We start from the raw sequence: 20538 nt of genomic DNA, 5'->3' as shown, positions 1-20538 counted from the left end.
AATAAAACTAATTTTATCAAGGCCAGTAACAAGTTAAGCCGTTCTGTGTTTTTCTTAAATTAAAATCAAAGTTTCACATGTAATGTAAAGTTAGTTGTATTTAAAACGAGTGCTAATTATGGAGATAAAATTACAATTTTGCAAAAATTAGCATCCATTGTGAAATCAAAAGACGAGAAGAAATGTTCTTCCTCACTAGCCTCTGTATATTCTGTATATTCATCAAGTACAAGAATAGTGATCAGTTTCTTATTTTTGTGACTGCTGGGTTGCATGAGAAGCAACATTGATGAAAAGCTGAAATCGGAGAAAAAACTATACAGTCTTTTGATATGTTTGATCCGCAGCAGGCGCACCAAGTCTCTGACTCAGTATTTGAAGTCCCATGTACCTGCCAAGCATCATAACGGTGGCCTGAGGATTAGTCCCAGGAGAGTAGTTAAAGGTGGAACCATCGATAACGCGAAGGGCATCCACACCAAGAACCTTGTAGTCCCTGTCCACCACTCTCCCAACTTGGCAACCTCCATGGTAGTGCCAAATGGTCATCACAGTGTCTCTGCAGAACTGTTGGAGAGAGAGGGAGGAATTGGTGTGTTTGGGCAGCAAGTTAACGGGGGAATTTGCGGTCATGTTGAGAAGCACTGAGACTGGCATGTTGGGGTATCTGAAGGGAGCGAATGCCTTGGATTCGATTATCTTCTCCACCACGCTAAGGCCCTGCACGCACCTCTCCAAGTCTTGGGGCTCCTGGAAGTAGTTGAAGGTCACTGACGGGTTCTGGTTTGGATCGCGGCTTCGGAGCTCCAAATGCCCGGTTGAAATCGGACCCATTATCTTCTCCAGGATGAACCCTCCCCTGAAGGCTGCTTGGTCCAGACTCTGCATCGCTTCTGTTGCCTTAGCAAGGGCTTCTGGGGTCCTTTGTTTTGGAGGCACCCTCGACAGTTGACCAATCTGCATCAACCAAACTTCTCTTTCTTATGGATTTGAGTTTCACTTCAATGTCTCAATTGCATCACCCACCGGATCAAATTCTTTATATGCAATTTTTACCCATAATTTTATATCTTCGGGTTATTTTTATTAACTTTTTTTATAAATTATACATAGAAATCAAACTATTCTTTATACAGGGTTATATTAACAAGTATATAATGTGAGTACCTTGGGAGAGAACATTCCGTAGTCCCTAGGAGAACCACCGGCGAAGTTTTCACCACTGGCAGCTTCAATGTAACTGCCAAAACTGGTGATACCCACCACCTGAATCAGAGATACCTCCACCGGTTCAGGAGAAGGGATAAAGATGGCATTCATGGGGTTGTCTGACATTCCCTGGCCAACCAATGGCTGGTCCAACGTTATTCTGATGTTATGGGCCCGAAGCTGCTCTGCCGGCCCAACGCCACTCAACATTAGAAGTTGTGGGCTTCCAAGGGCACCAGCCGAAACAATGATCTCGCTCCTGGGATGGTGCTTCAGGTACGCCCTGTGTTTACGACCCAATGAATCTCTGAACACCACTCCATGAGCCATTGGTTTTGATCCATCTGCAATCACTTAAACTTGTGAATTTCATGTGAGTACTGGGTAGAGAAAAATGAAAATGTGGAAGGGACCTTTGACTCTAAAAAGGATCCTGTGGACGGTGGCATGCAGAAGGAGGGTAATTGCAGAGGGGTTGGCATATTGCAAAAGATCTGCAGCGGTGTGTCTGAAGCCTTGGTCGTCAAAGATGGTGCCTCCTACCTTAGTGCCACCAATGTGATCATAAGTGAAGCCATTATTAGGCACAACACCTATCTCAAGCAGTCCTTCCCGAACAGCCGACTGCCACTGCTTCACTTCTGGCTCAAACGCCACTATCTTCTCCACCCATTCGTACGACTCATTCACTGCCCTTCCATCCCACCCCGCTTCCCTACCCATAATCAATCAATCAATAATCATTACCGTAACATCATCGATAAGAGAAGAAAGGGTTGCGTTGCGTATTGCCTGTACCTTGCATATTCAGGGCTGGCGCGAGTGTAAAACCCAGCGTTCAAGCAACTTCCACCGCCGAGGACGCGGGCTCTTGAGTTGATGACGCCGTCTTCGGAGATGAAACGCTGAGCGGGAGAGGTAGGGGAGGTGTCAGAGAGGGCAGCACCGAAGGCTGCTAAGTTGCTGATGTTGGGGTTGCCGTAGGGTGAGCCACCGCGTTCAAGGAGCAACACGCTGTAATTCTGGGACAGCGTCGCAGCTAGAGGACAACCTGCGGTGCCGCCGCCAATTATGATGTAGTCATAATTTGAGATGTCTGGTGCCGTCGTTGCATTGCGCATAAATGTGTAGTTCGGAACTGTAAATTCTTATGACCAACACCTTTTCGTTAGATTTAGCAAACACTCTAAAACTCACTACCAGTACTGGTTTGAAAAAAGTTCTTAGCTAGCTAGAATTGTACACTAGTGAAAATGTTTACTATTTGTCTGAATGAAGTAAATGGATGATGTTGATTAATTTTGTAAGAACCTAATTAGCTATAACATGATTAATTACTTGTGTAACCAAATCTTATAAACAAAAATGTTAGTTTTAATTAAGAATATTAATTAAGTTGATTTTTTTTATATAAATTTGTTTTTTATTTGAATTATATATAACTTGATTAAATTAAGATAGCTTTTACTTTAAGTTAAGAAGAAGTGTCAAATATTTAATTTTTCCCTGATCAATCCATTTGATTGAGATTTCATATTAAAAATCAAGAATTCCCCCAAATCATTTATTATATTTTTGAAATATAATATGGTATGTTTGGAATTAATTGATAGCTAATAAACACATATGAATTTTAAAATTTATTTTAAAATTATATTTACATTATATTTATACGTTTTTTTCTATCCGTATTTATATATGGTTATACCAAAAACATAAATTATAAGTATAAAAATGTAAAATATTTACAAAAAAAATTACCGCTCTTTTCATTTAACAATTTTACGGTTTGTAAGAAAATATTTAACAAAATTATAATAATAAAATACTATTAAAATAGATTCAATTTAAATTATAAAGCATTGATTTAGTTTAGCTAAAATTTATATTAAATTAAATAAAATCAAGTGAACTACAAAAGTAATCTGAACACACAACTTTAATGTGAACTTTATTATTAGAAATACACTCTAATTGCATGTTAAGATATCAATTATATTTTGCTTCAAAATAAAAGATTATATGTAACTAAAAAAAATATTAAATAAAAACAATTAATTATTATATTAACTAAATTAAATATTATTTTATAGTTTAAAAAATTATTAATATGTAAAATAATTTTTATTATTAATAAAAATTTAAAATTAATTTTTAAATTGGTACATACCCATTTTTAAGATAGTAATTTATATTTTTTTATTAATAATAATAACTACTTTAAATATCAATATTTTTTTATTTTATAAAATGACATCTAATTTAGTTAATATAATTATTAATTATTTTATTTTTAAAGTTAAATTTTATTTAATAATTTTCTTTAGGTTATTATGAAATTTTGTATTTAATGAAGAAGACATATTAACTTAAAGAATAATGATATTTTGACAATGAGAAATTTTTTGAAAAAACCATTTTATATGATATTTTAATAATGTGATAATATATCTTAATATTTAGATTACAAAAAAATATGATTAAATATTAATATAATATTCTTCAAGTGAGTATTAATGAGTATTTAATGTGAAGTTGAAGTTTCCTTTCAATCACTATCCTTCTCATTGAGGTGTGATAATGCAAAATGTTTCCCCTCAGTTTTTTCTCGCCCTTTTCTATCTTTGCATTAAAAGGAAAACAAATAAAGAAAAACATGGGTCACCATATTGCTGGCATGTCAAAATCAAGATCCAAAGCTCAAGCATTCTTCAACTGCCCCATTTACTTAGGACATCTTTCACTTAAATAGACACTTTCATCTACATAATAGCTTTTCTTTAAATTTTGTTATACCTCCTTCCCAATAAAACTTGCATACATATTTTACATATTCTCTTGGTTGCTAATTTTAAACATGCATACATATTTTACAATTTGTTGGTTGCTCATTTTAAACATGCAAACATATTTTACAATTTGTTGGTTGCTAACTTTAATATACTTGAAAATCTCACTTCAACTACTAAATTTATAAAAATATTTTCCATGATATGCATAGTAATCGAATCTTGATTAACAACCTAATTAAGGTAGAACTTAATTAGGAGATGGGAATATTTTCCATGATATGCATAGTAGTTAATCTTGATTAACAACCTAATTAGGTAGCATTTAATTAGGAGACGGAACAGAACAAGATGGAGCTTGTATTTCATATTAGTGGACCAAAATGAATGACTTTTTGGTTTCACGTTCTATTCTATTTTTAGAATACAGCAATATAGAATATAATATCTCAAGCTCTATTCCATCTCTTTCGTTGTTCAAGAGATTCAAAGATTTGCCAACTGTGTTGAGTTTTGTTTTATCCTATCAAATGCTAGTTCCTTGAAGAAAATGGAAGTTATTTGTTTACTTTTACATGAAAAAAGACCTTTTTTAAGGCCTTTGTGAATACGTGAGAGAAGGTGATTGATGTTTTATAGTTCTAATTAGCTAATGAATGGCCATGTGGTAGTTAGTTGAGGGAATTTACTTTTATTTTCTCCTTCTTGCAATTATTACACTTCCTTAACTAGTTAGCCAGGACACACCAGTGGTGTGGTGAAATTCTATTCTGGTTGTATACTTTCACCTAATAATTAATACATGTGAAAGTTTGTATGCTGACAAAATGTATCAAAACTGAATCACAAACCAAATTGTACTCAAAACCCTATTCATTCTTACAAGATTACCCAATTAAAGAAACTATTTAATTTAGTTTGCTTCCCTTTGGAAATAAATATTTTCTAGTTTGATTTCAACTTCTTCATTCAGCCCAACCATAACTTTTCAAACCAAACTGAACCAAGAGTTTAAAAAGTGGAATCATTTTCAACTGTATAAACTCAAAAATAGGCCATTCCGGTTGAAGAGCCATTTTCTAGTTCAGTCCTATTTGTTTTGTTTGGTCTAGTTTTCTTCCGAAGCAACCCATTAACAGAAAGTGCCCCGCACTCTGCATAATACCACAGAAATTATATAGTTTTTCCTTTTTTCACTTATAACAACTAGATTTGCTGTAACACAAACTTATAATAATTATAATTAATCGAAAGGTTTAGCTAGTGGTTATAATTAAGGAACCAAACAGCAATTGAGAAATCATATTTTGATCATCTTTTTATATATAACTAATTAATAGTTATTTTAATAGTAATAATATATAAATCAGTTTCAGAAGTAAATATCTTTGAGACATATTTCCTAAAAATCAAGTGGGTAATGCATTAGAATCACAGTGAGATGTATCAATCACATTTTTAAACAAAAAACATTTTAAATTGTCTTGCTACTCTGCTGAAAAAGCTAACAGTTGTTGAATTATCAAGTATCTGATGCATGATGAATAATTTTATCAGCACAGATGCAGTTCATTTGCAATAAAACCCTGTAATCAAATGTATCTATAAAACCGTAAAAGAGAAAGAGAGAAGAAAAGTAGAAGAATGACCTTTTTGGGAAGCAGAGAGTTGAGTTGAGAAAAGAATCCCAGAAAGAGCAGCAAAAAAAAGGGTCCAGCAGGAAACAGCCATTGCAGAGTTGTGAGGCACAGAGCAGAAAAAGTTGAAGTGAAGTGATGAAGGGAGGTTATTATTATGATCCCCTGCAGTTACTGAAATGACAGTTGTTCCTATTCGTATTTATAGAGTTGAACGCCCAATAATCCCAACGATCATGACGGCCATATCTGAACAATATAAAGATTACTAGCTGTTTATGTCGCCGAAAACTAAGATTAATTTCAATTAATCACTGCTGTGGGGACATAATAAATAAATAAATAGTGAAGAAAATGCAGAGATTTTGAAGTGGTATCATTCAAAAATCACCTTCCCATCTCCTCGCCTTGCAAATACATAGTAGTGGTTGCCACCAATTCAAAACACACAATTTATGGGAAGACAGTTGGGCTTTTTTTAATTGCACCTAATAACTGCCACTGCTCTTCTTCTTCTACTTCCTTGACGGCCAAATTATACATATTATAATTTTTTTTACTTTCCACACTTTTTCTGTTGGAAGGGAAAATAAAAAAAATTGTTTTCTTTCTAGTTATTTTCGAATACAAGTCACTTCTCACTTTATACTTTTCCATCAAAAAAATTTAATGAAATCTTTCTAATTTTCTTGTGATAATTGTCATTTTTCTTATTTTTAAATAAAAAAAAAACATAATGTCTTTATATTTTATATGGTGTATTATTATTATTATTAATGTTTCAACAATAAACTTTAAATTTAACTCAATCTTTTATTAAGGAGTAGACTTTAACTTCATTCAACCTTATAAAATTGTTTCATAAAATAATATTTACACTCATTTATATATTATGAAATATTTTTATCTCTAATTAAAGTGAGGTTTTCAACACAAATTAATGAATTTTTTACTTTTGTTTCAAATTTATAACTTTTTTTATTTATTTTTTGCTATTTCTTTCTAATAATCTCATGCATAATTAAGAATAATCCATCAATTATTTATAAACATATACATAAAAGTATTTTAAAAAATTATAATATTTTTTATTAAATATATACTAATTAAATAACTCTTAACTAGTTTGTCATATGAGTAGGAATATATAAATAATTGATTTTATCTTCAACATAATAAATTATGTTGTAAAATGTTATAACACATATTTAATTATTCAAAACATGAGTAGGCAATGTTTTTCCGTTAATATTAGTTAAGTTATTTTTCAATAAAAGTTTATTAAACAATAATTAATATTAAAAAAATCATAAATTTTCTCAAAAAAACATAATTATTTTGATTGAAATCTATTAAGGTTTTTTTTACCAACTTTTCGCTTGATATCAATTGAAAATTTTCTTTAATTAATATTGTGAAAATATAATCCTAGGGTTAGTCAAAAGTTGTCTATTTCATATTAGAAAAATTATACTAACTAACTTTGGAAAGAAAATAATACTAGTAATGTTGACAGAAAAATAATCCTTACAAATATTAGTAAAAAAATAAGAAATGATGTCACTATAATTAGAAAATAATCTTGACGAAATTAGTTAAGAATGTGATGATTATGTTGATAATGAAAAAACTATTAATATTAATTAGAGAAAATTTAATCTTGATAATGTTGATTGAAAAATAATCACCAACGACCCTAGTATAAAAAAGACCCTATCAACATTAATTAAAAAATAATGCTACCAACGATTTTCTGATTTTGACTGAACTGAAAATATCCTAGTCTAAGTACAGTTACTATGTCTCAATAGAATATGTACTAATTAACAATATCACATCCGGAATCAAGACAAGAAAAAGGTATACAAAAATTTAAATTCTAACTTTTTAGGTGAAATTTGAATCATATCTTAAGTAGAGAAATTATTTTTATAATTTTAAAATCCTTTAAAATTATTTACTTAAATAACATGTTTAATTAGAAAAAAAAATTAAAAATTTCTATAAAATGAATTAACTTCTAAGATCTTTTATCTAAATAAACTATAAATAAATTTAACTAACACTAGCATTCTTATTTAATATCAGTTTAGGTATAAATTTTAAAAATTTATAAAATTTTATTTTTAAATATATTTTGTGTATAAATAACATAATATTTCAAAAATATCATAAAAATAATATACATTAATTTATAAAATATTTTTTCGTATAATGTAAAAATTTACGTTTTTAATTCTTATAATTAGAGTTTTATCTTTAAATGATGATATAATATATAAAATATCATATTATTATTATTATTATTATTATTATATATATATATATGTGTGTGTGTGTGTTTGTGTGTATGTATTAAATTTATCATCTAAAAAACTTAAATTCGAATCATTATTTCATAGATCCTAAGTTTAATTTAATGTTGGTTATGGTCACTTTATTGGACTTCACTTAAGAACTTTTATTACGTTATAACTACACGAGAGTTAATGACATAAAACAACAGGGAATTACAGGATGTATGGAAATATTTTAAAAGATTGAAAAGTATGTAATACAGATATTATATTTAAAATATATAGTAATTATGTTTAATTAATTGAAATAAGGGTACTCCATTATTAGCAAACCCAATTTTCTAATTGATCGTAAATTAAGATAACAACTTTTGTTATAAAATTAAAATTCTTTATTTTTTTAAAAAAGATTAATGATAAATAGTAAATGGTTGAAATATATTTATAAATAACAATTTGAAACAATGATTAAAATAATATATTTGTAAGCCATGAGAATATTAGTTGAATTCACACCTAATGGTAGAAAAACAAAATTTGGTATTTTTTTTATCAAGAAAGAATTAATAAATTATAAATGGAGACATTTTTTCTATTTTTTATAAAAAAAAAAAACCTGACCACTTAACTAGCAAGATCTATATTACATACATTAAAATTAGAGAAAACAGGAAGCAAACAGAACCAAAAGCACATAAGAATCCTGAAAAAGGAAGTCTAGGCTTTTTGAACAACCAACACTGTCCTTAGAGTGCTCAATTATGTAGCAATAACTGCATAAAACAGTAGCTAACAAAATCTTGTATGATAAAATAAGAATTCTAAAATAATAAAAAAAGTTCATGTATTGTTTGATATTTATTGTTGAATTGTTCACTATTAGTGTTCATTCTTCAACATCATGTTATTTTAGAACTGAAGTTGGACATAAAAATAAAAACTAATTTTTGTCGTTTTATCCCAATCTATTATATTATAGATTAGTTTTGCTCATTATCCTTAGCATGAGAATAATGCAAAGTGTAATTCTCACTGGAAACAAGGAGAAGTTTATAACATCAATGGACCCAATAAAAATTCAGACGTCAGAAACAGGATAGAATCTTTACTTAGATAATGCAAAATGTGAAGTGTAAACACATGTAAAGTACACCTCAATGTGATGAGGATCAAGATCATTAACACAACACTTTTAACCTCTCAAATATAATCCAAAGGTACTTTTTTTTGCTGATTCAAGATGTTTTTTCTTCATGATCATGTAGTCAGAATTCTTTTTTAGAAAAGGCTTGCTACTAAATGAGCAGGGACTACATAGAACATATGTAAATATGTCTTGAACATTAGTAAAATATTTTGTATGAGTTAGAATATCTAAATATTCTATTATATTATTACTAAAAAAACATTAAATAAAAAATAATTAATTGTTATATTATTTTAAATATTAAAAAATATTGATATATAAATTATTTTATACTATTGATAAATATTTTTTTTAAATTGGTATCTAATTAGTTATTAATATTTAGATTCTAAAATTATTACCTAAATTAATACCAATTTTTTTTTTAATAATAAAAGTTAATTTAAATATCAATAACTTTTTAGTCTATAAAATAATATCTAATTTAGTTAATATAAAAATTAACTATTTTTTGTTTTTGAAAATTATTTTATTTTAATAATTTTCTTGTTATATATATATATTTATATATTTTTTTTTAAAGAAATCTTACCAGGATAAATAAAAATGTATGATGAAGAGTTATGAAAGTTTTATAATCATAAAGTTGATTCAATTGTATTTGATCCCTCCATTAGTCTCCAATAATATATTTAATTTTTGTATTAATTCAATATTAAATTAGAACATGTTATTTTTGACATACATTAATGATTTAATTCACTTTTAATTTATTAGACATTGTAAGTATAAAGAATGAGAAGTGTGATGAAGTTAGTTTGTGATAAATGTTTAGCAAAATATTAGTAGTCACATTTGATTTATCATGAACAAAATTTCATGAAAAGAATAATAGAAAACTTTTGAAAAGACCAAAATCACATTTTTTGATTATTTGAAGATTGAACTAGGAGAGAGGAGAGAGGTGGTATAGTGTGGCATCCAACGGCCTCATTGATGAGTGGTTCAATAAGAGGATGATGTTGAGGTGGAGTGAAGCCAAGCAAAACATAATTAAATCAAGGACAGCTTCTATGAAAATACTTGGTTCGTGGGATTCGATTTTCAGCTTCTTCTCAATAAAAGAGGTTTCACATAATTTCTAAACAAAGAAGCAATAAATTCTTTAATGAACACAATTGAATACGGTTGGGGTAGATGGTTACTGGCTACAGAAATTAATTGCACAACAATACCATATCGTATTTTTGCGGCGATTCAATGCTCTTATAATATCTCATGTACTTCTTATTCATGCCTCTTATCGGAATACGGAGGTTGTAAGACGAACTTGGGAAGGCTAAAACTTTTCTTCTTCTGTTATGTGACAACCAACTTTTACTTGAGGAGTCATCAACACTTACAATTAAGGTGGAAAAAAAATTCAAATTGTAAAATTTAATTTATCATTATCTAAATTCATATTACTTTAAATTTATTTAAATGGATTATCTCAAATCCAAATTCATATTTTTGAATTTTAAGTCCAATCCATTTAATTGAATATGGATTAGATATAGATTGGATATATTTTTGAATTATCAAAAATAGATTTTGATTTATTTTGAGTTGACTTGGACATAGGTCAAACTAAGTCGACCTGAGCTAAGGCACAATCGAGTTGATCTGGGCTCAAGTCGAGTTGAGTCGCCCGGACCTAGATTGAGCTTAAGTCGAGCTGAGTCAACTCGAGTCCATACTGCCTCTCGATCCGAGCTCATGTCGAGTCGATTGAGCTTGGAGCTAGGTTGAGCCAAATCGAGTTAGCCATGCCAAAGGTCCAGGTCAAGCCAATTCAGCCCGAGACCGTGTTGAGCCGAGTCCATATCAACCAGATTCGACTTGATTGAGTGGAGTTGGTCGGGCCCATGTCGAGCGTAGTCGGCTCAAGCTCGGGTTCATGTCGACTCGATTCGGCTTGGACTCGTGTCGAGCCGAGTCGGTCGGACTCGTGTTGAGTCGAGTCCATGTCCACCAGATTCGGACTGGGCCTGTGTCGAGCGGAGTCGGTTATGGACCGTGTCGAGCCCAAAGTCGCCCCAAGCCCGTGTCGACATAGGCACCTATCAACCGAAGTTGGCTTGGGCCCGTGTTGACCCGAGTACATGTCGACCCGATTTAGCCCGGGTTTGTATGGAGCGATGTAGGTCAAGCGCGTGTCGAGCAGAGTCGATCAGGCCCGTGTTGAGCCCAGTTGACCCAGGCACGTGTCAACTAAATTCAGTCCGATCTAGTTTTGACCAAAGTCAGTCTGGGCCCGTGTCGGCCAAAGTTGACCCGGGCCCATGTTGATCGAAGTCGGTTGAGACCCGTGTCAACTAAAGTTTGCTCAAGCCCGTGTCGATCGAAATTGTTGTGGCCCCGTGTTAACCGTAGTTGGATCAGGCCCATGTTGACCAACTTCTTGAGCTCGTCTCGACCAAAGTCAGCTCAGGCTCATCTCGACCGAAGTCGCCTTGGCCTTGTGTCGAACAAAGTCAACTCGGGCCCGTGTCGATCGAAGTCGACCTGAGTCCGTGTCGACAGAAGTCGGCTTAGGCTCGTGTCGACTGAAGTCACCCTGCCCCTACCAAAGTCAGGCTCGAGCCCACGTTGATCGAAGTCAGATCGAGCCCGTGTCAACCGATGTTAGCTCGGGCTCGTGTCGACTGAAGTTGCACTAGCCTCGTGTCGAACGAAGTTGGCCCAGACCTATGTCTACCAAAGTTGACCTAGGCCCATGTCGACCAAAGTCAAGTTGGGGCTGTGTCGATCGAAGTTGGCTTAGGCACGTGTCGACCTAAGTCGGCTCAGGCCTATGTTGACTATGTTGACTGAAGTCGGCTCGGGCTTGTTTTGACCGAAGTCGGCATGATCCCTTATCGAATGCACTGAGTTGGGGCCCGTGTTGAGTTGAGTCTATGTCGACCTGGTTCTTCAAAACCTTCTTGAACCACCTCCCAAAATCTCGGGATCCCAAAAGGACTTTCATTTGGATGCTCCAATTGTCATAATTCGTCATCTTTGTTAATCAAGACATGGGTAAATGAATGGTTACACTTGTCATACCAATTTGTGAACAGAGGATATATTTTGTCAAATAAGAATACAATCTCCATAAATAGTCTTAGAATAGATTTATCAAATTATACCATCTATCTAGTAACCTATACTATAAATTATATCAAAATTATAGTATAAATGACATTTAAAATCAAAATTAAAGATAATAAGTATTGAGCATTCAAATTTTAAAATAAAAGTGATGATGATTTTGAACTTAATGATAACAAAATAAACATGGTCGATCTTATACCTTTTAGATTTGGCAATTAAGTAATTAGTTTGACGTTATTCATTCCGTTTAGATGAGATTTATGTGGTCGATTGCACTATCTACTTTAGTTCCATGAACGAGACTATGGTATATAAAACATTTTCTCATGGATAGCAACTGCAGAATTCTGCACAGTATAATCTATACTAAAATGCATGTCATTTGTGACAAAGAGTGGCTTTGTTTGACAGAAAAACTCAATTCCCTTCTAGAAATTAAAGTGATAAAACTTCATACTCTTCTATTTGTGATGAGTACAAACAGACTAGTACTGTAATAAGAGATCTTTGTCTGCGTATATGCTTCAATAGACTCAGACATGCTGCAGAAAAAAGTACTACCTACCACTTACTAACTTCAAAGCAAACTATATATAAACAAAAAAATTAAGGTGTAAAAGTGAACCGACAATTCAAGGTTTCTTTCCAGAAGATCACTTAATTTCGTGGTTAAGTTTCAACTACAGTTTTGCATGGCTTTGACATATTCAAACACTGAATAAATGCTAGAAGCTCAAAAGTTCAATACCAAAGCAAGAAAGACATGTGATTTGGTAGCCTTTTAATTAAAGGCAAATACAGATTTCCTACCGAAAACGGAATTAAAGAGTCAAAGACAAAAGGTCTAATATCAAGATAGTATTGAGAATATAAATGAACACTGTGTACGTACAGCCTTTAGTGAAATTAACACAGAAATATTACCTTCATTTAAAGTTTACAAGAGTTAAATCAAGTGTAAAAGTTTTAACATATACATGGAATCATTAAATTGATCAAATACTATGATAAATTTCTGGTGTCATCATGTATACACCAAAAACATTCTAGGTTTGAACTTCAATTATGGTTGATGAAATTTCGGCTTGCATGGCAGTTCTAGAAGGATCATCTACGACTCGCCATACGATGCCACAAAACAATACATGACCAATTCTTTTAAGCTCTATAACATAATCAAATTAATTGTACCATTGTTAAATGTCAAGCAGTAACATGATTCTTTGTCTTGCTCTTGCATGGACACACTAATAATAGCTCAAGAATGCAAGGTGCAAGACAATGACAACAATAATAACAACAGCCAGCTTATCCCATTAGGTGAAGTTGTGTTACATAGAGAATTCTTAAGAATCTTATTCACCACGAGAATTCTTAATAATTTCTGATCTCCAAAATGTAAAACTTTTTTTTTTCCTGGTTGCACATTACGCTTGAAAATGATTACGCCTTCAAAATGAACCACGAACATGACTTCAAAACCTGATAGACCTGGCCAAAGTAATTATTATCATAGATTTTTTTTTTTTTTTATCAGCAACTATAAGTGATTTGTTTATTTCGTTGCTCTATGCACACCAATACAACAATACTAGGTATCAGACCATTTTTGGAAAACGAACTTCAGGAACATATTACTCGTTATAAGATAGCACAGTTAAGTAAGTTAGGAATAACCTAGTAAATTAATTCACGAGATGAATTGCCTTAATGCTTGAGGCATGAGCTAAGAAATCTCTTACTCCATCCTCAAAAAACTCATATAGATGTTTCTTTAGCTGCATTTCACCCAGCTGTAAGCGACTTTTAACTTTGGAACAGCACCAAAAAGTAGGACAAAGAAGTGATACGTTATGGACGTGGAACGAAGTATCCATAGCCATAGGGAATAGAAATGAATAATCCTTGAACCTAGAACTTAATGGGCTAAAGTTTCACTAAAAGTGCTGTTCGTGTTACTCTCCGACAAAAAATCAGCACTAGATCTTAATAATAGTGGCCAGTTTTATTTACCGGGATAAAGGCACCAATCAGTAAGATGAATTGACAATTTTAATTGGAGATCAGTGTCTTCAATACCCATGTTACCGTATCAAGTTCTGTCCTAATTTAATATGTTAAGCCATGATTTAAAGCTCTCACATGACCCAATATCTTCACAATTAACAGTGAAGTAGCTAGAACTGATTGTTGCGAATGTTCTGCCCTATGACCATCAAAAGCAGATTTGCCATTATTCATTTTAATCCCTGAACTGCATCGCGTCAAAAATGAAAAGCTTCCACATGAAGACAATATTTACTCAGCATAAAACAAAAATTGAACATAGCCGCCTCTCACTGTAATTCCAATAAAACAAAATAAAGGAAAACTTTTCTTTGACATTATGCATATTATATCGGAATCGAATTATTGCAGGTATCAGAGAGAAACTAAACAGTAACTGAGACAGTTAATTGCTACGCAAATTTACAATTGAGTTGTTCGTACTAATTAAAATTTTCAAATAATTTTGACGAAATTATCAAATACTTTTTTTAACTTTATAAAAATATAATAAAGATTAATATTATATCATAACGATCGCATGAATTATTTTAAATATTTTTTAATATTTATGATATACATTATATATCCTTTTTACAGTTTACAACAAAACTATGGTATCACTAAACTTATGTATTTTTATAACTATTATATGACTTTGTTTGTATTAAGTAGGTGATTCAATTTTCAAAGAAAATAGAAAATACAGATTTGAAGAAAACATGTTAGCTGTTGCTCCCTGCATCCCAACTAATGACTTCCTGCACCATCATTCATAGAAAATACCATTTTACCCATTTTAAAAATGACTTTGAGATTAATTTTTCTGAAATATTTTCAGAACATACTTTCCCAAACACATTTTATGAATTCTATATTTATCATTTTGAAAATTAAAAAAATGTGTTCCAAAAAAGATATTTTGGAATGAATTTTTGTCTTATGGATTTCTATTCCAGAAAAACATTTTGCATGCCGAACTCCTATTCCAAAAATACCTTTTGCTTATGAAATCTTTATTCTAAAATCATCCAAAATTATCAAGAATAATTCTGGTATTACATAAAATATAGGGGTGCATGAAGAAAAATGTAGAGTTACAGGAAGAAACCCAAACATGTTCGATTTAAATGTTCTCACGATCCAACCACTCATACGAACCTAAGGTTAGGCTCATTTTTCACCCCATATTTTCAAGTTGCAACCCGTAAAATTTGAAATTCCAATTTTATTCTTCCAATTTTGTTTTCGTAATTTCATTTATGGAATATGCAATCCAGTGAGCTTTCATATTATACATAGAACACTAAACTTTTTTATTTATTTAAATTATATATTCTGATTTTATATTTTAGAATGTATGTATTCTGAAATGGACATTCTACAATACAAAAATTATATTATATATTTTAGAATAAAAAAACATTTTGAATTATATAATCTTAAATGTAATTCTTATTTTATATTTTAAAATATACAATCTAAAATACAATTTTTATATTTCAGAAGATATAATTCATAATACAGAATAAGAATAAAAATTCACTCTGCACAATCCATATTAGATGTTTTGGAATATGTAAAATATATATGTTCCAGAAATCACACTATTCCATAATATCCTTCCAGAAATCAAAATTCATATCCAATCTAAAATGATTACTTATTTTACATATACCTTCTGGATTGTTTGGTTAGGGTGTAAAAAAGTTCAATTTTGAATCACATGATCCGAAAACCTTTATAAAAAATAACAAAATAATCATAAATGTTACCAATTGATACCTTTTGTACCTAAACAAGACTAACCAACTTAAATCACCCCTAAAACTTGTTGGAATCCTTAACCTTGTAACAATGAAGTACAAATTTTTAAGCAAAAACAAAAACTCACCCAGAAGCAAGAAAAGTAAAAAAAAAAGAGAAGACACCATTAAAATAAAGCAAAATTGTAGAATAGTTATTTTAAAAATTATGGGTTCAAGAAGCAAAAGCCCCTCTAGTTTGAGTTGGCCCATTTTAAGCCTTACTTGTCTTTTAATTAACTTCGTAAGATAAATTTTCATTCCAACTTGACTTATTCCGTTATCACTTAAGTTTCTACTATATTGAAATATTTCTAAAATCTCAAAACTAAGAGTAACAAATAGTATCCAGTAGCTGACTAGAATTATAAGAATATACAATGAAATTAATATAATGCAGTTTAAACTTTTATTTGAATATGTAATGATTTTATTTCTATTTTAAAATTGCAGTTATATATTTTATAGAGGACAAATTTTTTAAGTAAAAAACATTTAATGTGATGAAGTTACTTAAAATACTTTATAATAAATATAAATAAAAATGTATTTTTTTAATAAAAATTTATTTAATATTCATCAGAATATCAACTTTACAATTAGTGTCCTAAAATATTAATTAAAATGTAATGAATATTTTTTTTACCGAAATGTAATGAATATTTTAATTCAATATTCTTAAAACAAAATATTCTATATTTACTTTTAATACTTTTTTTTGTACGTTAGTAATGCGATAATGCGTAGTTAATTAATGCGTTTTATATAATTAATATATATATAACGTTTTTATTGTTGTTATTCAGAATTATATAAAAGTACAATTCCTCAATCTTGATAGGTAATTAAGTTTATAAGAGCTCGTGTATAAGTTGGGAAGATTTTAATATATATATATAAATTAAATTAGATGTCTTCACTCAATTATATTTATATTTACCATCAACGTGTGTTATGTAACATAAACATGTACATAAATATTGATACGACATAAATACAGAAATACGTAAAATTTATAAAATGTATAACATGAAATACATATATTTATATTATATAATTATAAATTATATAAATTGGCAATAAAGATTTATATACATAATTATGTTTTAAATATTTTTTAACAAAAATATGTTTTTCATTACTAATTTAAAATGATTTATTTGTTATTTTTTAATTATAATAAAAAATTATATAATAAATTTGAATTTTTAAAAAATTAATATTTTTTTTTTCTTAAATTATATTAAAACGGTGTTAGAATTATCATAAATTCTAACATTTTCAGATTCAACAAATATGCTATCAGTGTCATACAAATATGCTATCAGTGTCCTCTTTGAAGTAGATGAATTTCAATTGCTTTCTTTTTCTTCCAAGTCCTAATAAACAGTACATACCAAAGCGATTGACACAGGATATGGGGAAGAAAAACACAGTAACTGAAACCAAAATTTCCCAAATTGTTCCAAAATTTAGACTCTCATATATCCCCGAGACAGGGAGAAGAGATGAATACAAATGATGTAAAAGGAAAAAGAAACAATGGAACAAAGGTAATTGGCAGCATCTTATCTCATTGGTTAGTACGTGTCATAAGATCAAGTACTGACTCATTAACCAGATTTGTGAAGAATTCGTTTGCCAGGTCCTCGCCCAATTGTTGTATTTCTTGTTCATAGTTTTTCCACTCTTCACACTTCTCCATCTCCCTAACGTAGACGCACCTTCCTCCTTCTTCTTCCCAATCCAAATACAGTTCTTGGGGCTGCCCATCTATCCAATCCTCTGCTACCTTGCAAAGGTGAAGCTTTTTTGAGAGATCAAGGCCTTTACATTCTCCAATACTCTTCTTGAAGTAGTCAAATAGCAGGTTCTCTGCGTTAATTATCAGAGTGTTGTTTGGATTTGATCCTTTAACGAAGTTGAGAAGACTTCGAGCATTCTCCTCAATGTTGTTATTCTTTGCATGACGCAGGTTCTTCAGAGTACGCGCTGCTGGCACTATTACGCGGGAGTATTGTTTTGTAGAATGGTTGAGTGTTTCATCCTCCAGCTCTAACCGCGCGAACCTTTTCTCTAAAACCACCGGCTCCAGTGGAGCCACACTTTCTAAATGGCATCTTTTGTGCATATGCTTCTGTTTCCCTCCTGTATTACTTTCCTTTGTCAGAAAACAAAAAGAAACAACAATGGAAGAATGACATCCAAGTTTATAACATTTTGTTGAGGAAAGAAAGAAAGGCATTACCTTTTGTGAAGGAAACAACAGTGGAAGTGGAAGTGGATCTGAAACGACACTTGTAAATGTCTTCTTCGTCTACAAATGGACAATCTAGTGTCGATACAGGACTAAACTGTTCTTTCTCATTTGTCCAATATTCCTGTTTCACGAGACCCACTTCACTAGTTAGTCTCATTTTCATTAGAGAGAAAGAGATATCAAAGCTTTTTAGACACAACTGACGGTTTATTAATGCTAGAGTTCCAACAATATGAGGGAATGGGCACAAAATCAATTGTGCACTATAATTTAGGTGAGTTTCATTTAAGACTTTAACTTTAATACACTATTATTACCAAATTATGTAGTGGTATCAAAATATTATTTACAGATGTGGAAAGAAATTTCAATAATGCATCATAAACACTTTATTTTAAGGATATCTGTATAAACACTTTTTTTAGTTTTTGAAGTAAAATAAATGTTAATTTACTTTTAGTTTTGAAGCCAATCAAAACTGTGATTATTTTATAGATTTAGCGAAGTGGGACAAGAAAATATGGGGAAAAAAGGTACATTTGATTAAACGATCTTTAAGAAGAGGAGTCAAATGTGATGTAAACTAATTGTATTATTAGATAAAAATAATAATTTTTGTAAGTTCCCATAGAAAAGATTAGAAAAATGGTGAATGTGAGTTACCCTTGGTTAACCAGTGTTCTTACTTTAAAGATATTAGACTTTAAAATAGTTAAAATGTTTAATAATGAAATATATACTAGTATATTAAATACTTGTAAATTATTGGAAGTATAAAGTCAAAATGGAGTAAACTGGGTAAAGCTAGAGCATAGACCCAACCCTACTAGTTCACGTGCCGCCACACACTGAAATTTATAATTTAGGTAAGTATCCTTAGCCGCCGTCCATAAAATGATAGAATATTAGGTGAAACCTAACTTCCCAAACGGTTAATGAGTCCTAAACAATGTTTTATTTAATACACTACTCCGTACTAGTATTTCATTTTATCACAATCTTCAATAAAAATTCGCAGTGAGTTTCAGCGCCGCTGAAGGCGCTTAGTGGGCTAAGCAGTCCTCAAACTTCTTCTCCTTAATAATTAAACGTTTAATTATCCCCACTCTGCACGTGCAAATCACGCTACTAGCTGTGTTTAATACAGGGAATCGTATCCTCCAGTACATTTACACAAAATATATATACTTATAATTATTAATTAAAAATTAGTAATCAAAGATCATAACAATATTGAACACATGCACAGGAATATTATAAATTCAAATTTTTTCTTACAGTTCTCAATTAACCAAAACCTTTTAATTTTTCCTTAACCTAGTATGTATTTTTTTTTTTTTGGTGTCTGACTAGTTTAATTTTTCTGAATGATGAACAATGTAAAAAAACTTTAAAAAAAGGATAGTGAAAGAATCGAAATTGGAAATTACAGTAGTGCTTACCTTGGTTACTACTTCTTCTTCCACCTTGTGACGTCGTGGTGCACAATCTTTGGGGGTCTCAAGCAGGAGGTAGTTTTCGTTGGAGCTCTCAGAGGATGCAAACGTGAATTCACTCTCTCCCCAGCTGTTACTGCCACAGCCAGAAGAAGTGGTGAAGCTCGGGGCAGCTAATGCAGTATATTCATTGAACGACGTCGCTTTATGATGTTCCTGATCCAGCATAATGAGTTCGCGGAAAGATGTCCTCCTCCGCGGCACTCCTTGGCTTCCCTCTTCCCTCACTGCTGCTGCTTTTCTCCAGAAGCTTCTACTCAACAGCTTCCTCGAGAGGCTTCTACAGAGCACGCCAGTAGTATTAACACCTCTCTTCGCTCTACCACTCTTGTGTGACGTCGGCAGCGACTTTATCGCGTTGATTACGGCAACGGAAGCTCTCTGCAGAACCGACACGGATGATCGTCGTCGACGCCGTGGAGGGAGTGTGCTCCTTGTTTTGCGTTGGAGTTGGGGATCTTTCTCCACGAAGAATCCGACGGTGGTGCAGCATTGTCGGCGCGGCAACGATTTAAAACCGTTGGATGAACAGGAACTGAGGTCGTCTCTGAGGTAGTCCTTGAGCAAAAGGGGACGTTTCGGGGTATGTTTTGAAGTGTGTATTAGAGAAGTATTACACAAAGGTTTGGCACCAGTAAAAGCCATGTATATCTAGGTTGAGAAGTAGTTGAAGAAAAAGAAGGTAGGGAAAGAGTATGATGCAGAAATAGAGAGATA

General features: G+C 31.6%; 2 protein-coding genes across 5 annotated transcripts; both read right to left on the bottom strand.

Annotated features, from left to right (window-relative positions):
• Nucleotides 1-80: 80 nt before the first annotated feature.
• LOC137807988 (protein HOTHEAD) lies at nt 81-6181 on the bottom strand. 4 transcript variants are annotated; one of them, XM_068608875.1, is made up of 6 exons: nt 6027-6181; nt 5648-5884; nt 2008-2347; nt 1623-1924; nt 1168-1553; nt 81-957 (listed from the first exon to the last, which is right to left on the bottom strand). In XM_068608875.1, the coding sequence occupies exons 2-6, from the start codon at nt 5727-5729 to the stop codon at nt 316-318; spliced, it is 1752 nt and encodes a 583-aa protein (XP_068464976.1). In that variant the 5' UTR covers nt 5730-5884; nt 6027-6181; the 3' UTR covers nt 81-315. The 4 variants fall into 4 exon arrangements, with proteins under 4 accessions (XP_068464976.1, XP_068464974.1, XP_068464977.1 ...); XM_068608873.1 differs by having other exon boundaries at nt 2008-2356; nt 6027-6148; XM_068608876.1 differs by having other exon boundaries at nt 5648-6027.
• Nucleotides 6182-17505: 11324 nt separating this feature from the next.
• LOC137807987 (uncharacterized) lies at nt 17506-20527 on the bottom strand. Its single transcript, XM_068608872.1, has 3 exons — nt 19768-20527; nt 18314-18446; nt 17506-18213 (listed from the first exon to the last, which is right to left on the bottom strand). The coding sequence occupies exons 1-3, from the start codon at nt 20464-20466 to the stop codon at nt 17639-17641; spliced, it is 1407 nt and encodes a 468-aa protein (XP_068464973.1). The 5' UTR covers nt 20467-20527; the 3' UTR covers nt 17506-17638.
• Nucleotides 20528-20538: the final 11 nt, after the last annotated feature.

This window comes from Phaseolus vulgaris, chromosome 3 (assembly GCF_000499845.2).
Source record: "Phaseolus vulgaris cultivar G19833 chromosome 3, P. vulgaris v2.0, whole genome shotgun sequence".
Lineage (NCBI taxonomy): Eukaryota > Viridiplantae > Streptophyta > Magnoliopsida > Fabales > Fabaceae > Phaseolus > Phaseolus vulgaris.
Note: the sequence above shows the minus strand (reverse complement) of the source record. Positions and strands in the feature narration are given on the sequence as shown.

Excerpts from the sequence above, each read along its gene's own strand:
- LOC137807988 (XM_068608873.1), bottom strand. The coding sequence starts at position 5,729 with ATGGCTGTTTCCTGCTGGACCCTTTTTTTTGCTGCTCTTTCTGGGATT. Across the intron at positions 1,925-2,007 it reads GCCAGCCCTGAATATGCAAG|GGAAGCGGGGTGGGATGGAA; the intron begins GTACAGGCAATA and ends GATTATGGGTAG. Across the intron at positions 958-1,167 it reads ACGGAATGTTCTCTCCCAAG|ATTGGTCAACTGTCGAGGGT; the intron begins GTACTCACATTA and ends TGGTTGATGCAG.
- LOC137807987 (XM_068608872.1), bottom strand. The coding sequence starts at position 20,466 with ATGGCTTTTACTGGTGCCAAACCTTTGTGTAATACTTCTCTAATACAC. Across the intron at positions 18,447-19,767 it reads AAGAAGAAGTAGTAACCAAG|GAATATTGGACAAATGAGAA; the intron begins GTAAGCACTACT and ends CTCGTGAAACAG. Across the intron at positions 18,214-18,313 it reads TGTTGTTTCCTTCACAAAAG|GAGGGAAACAGAAGCATATG; the intron begins GTAATGCCTTTC and ends AAAGTAATACAG.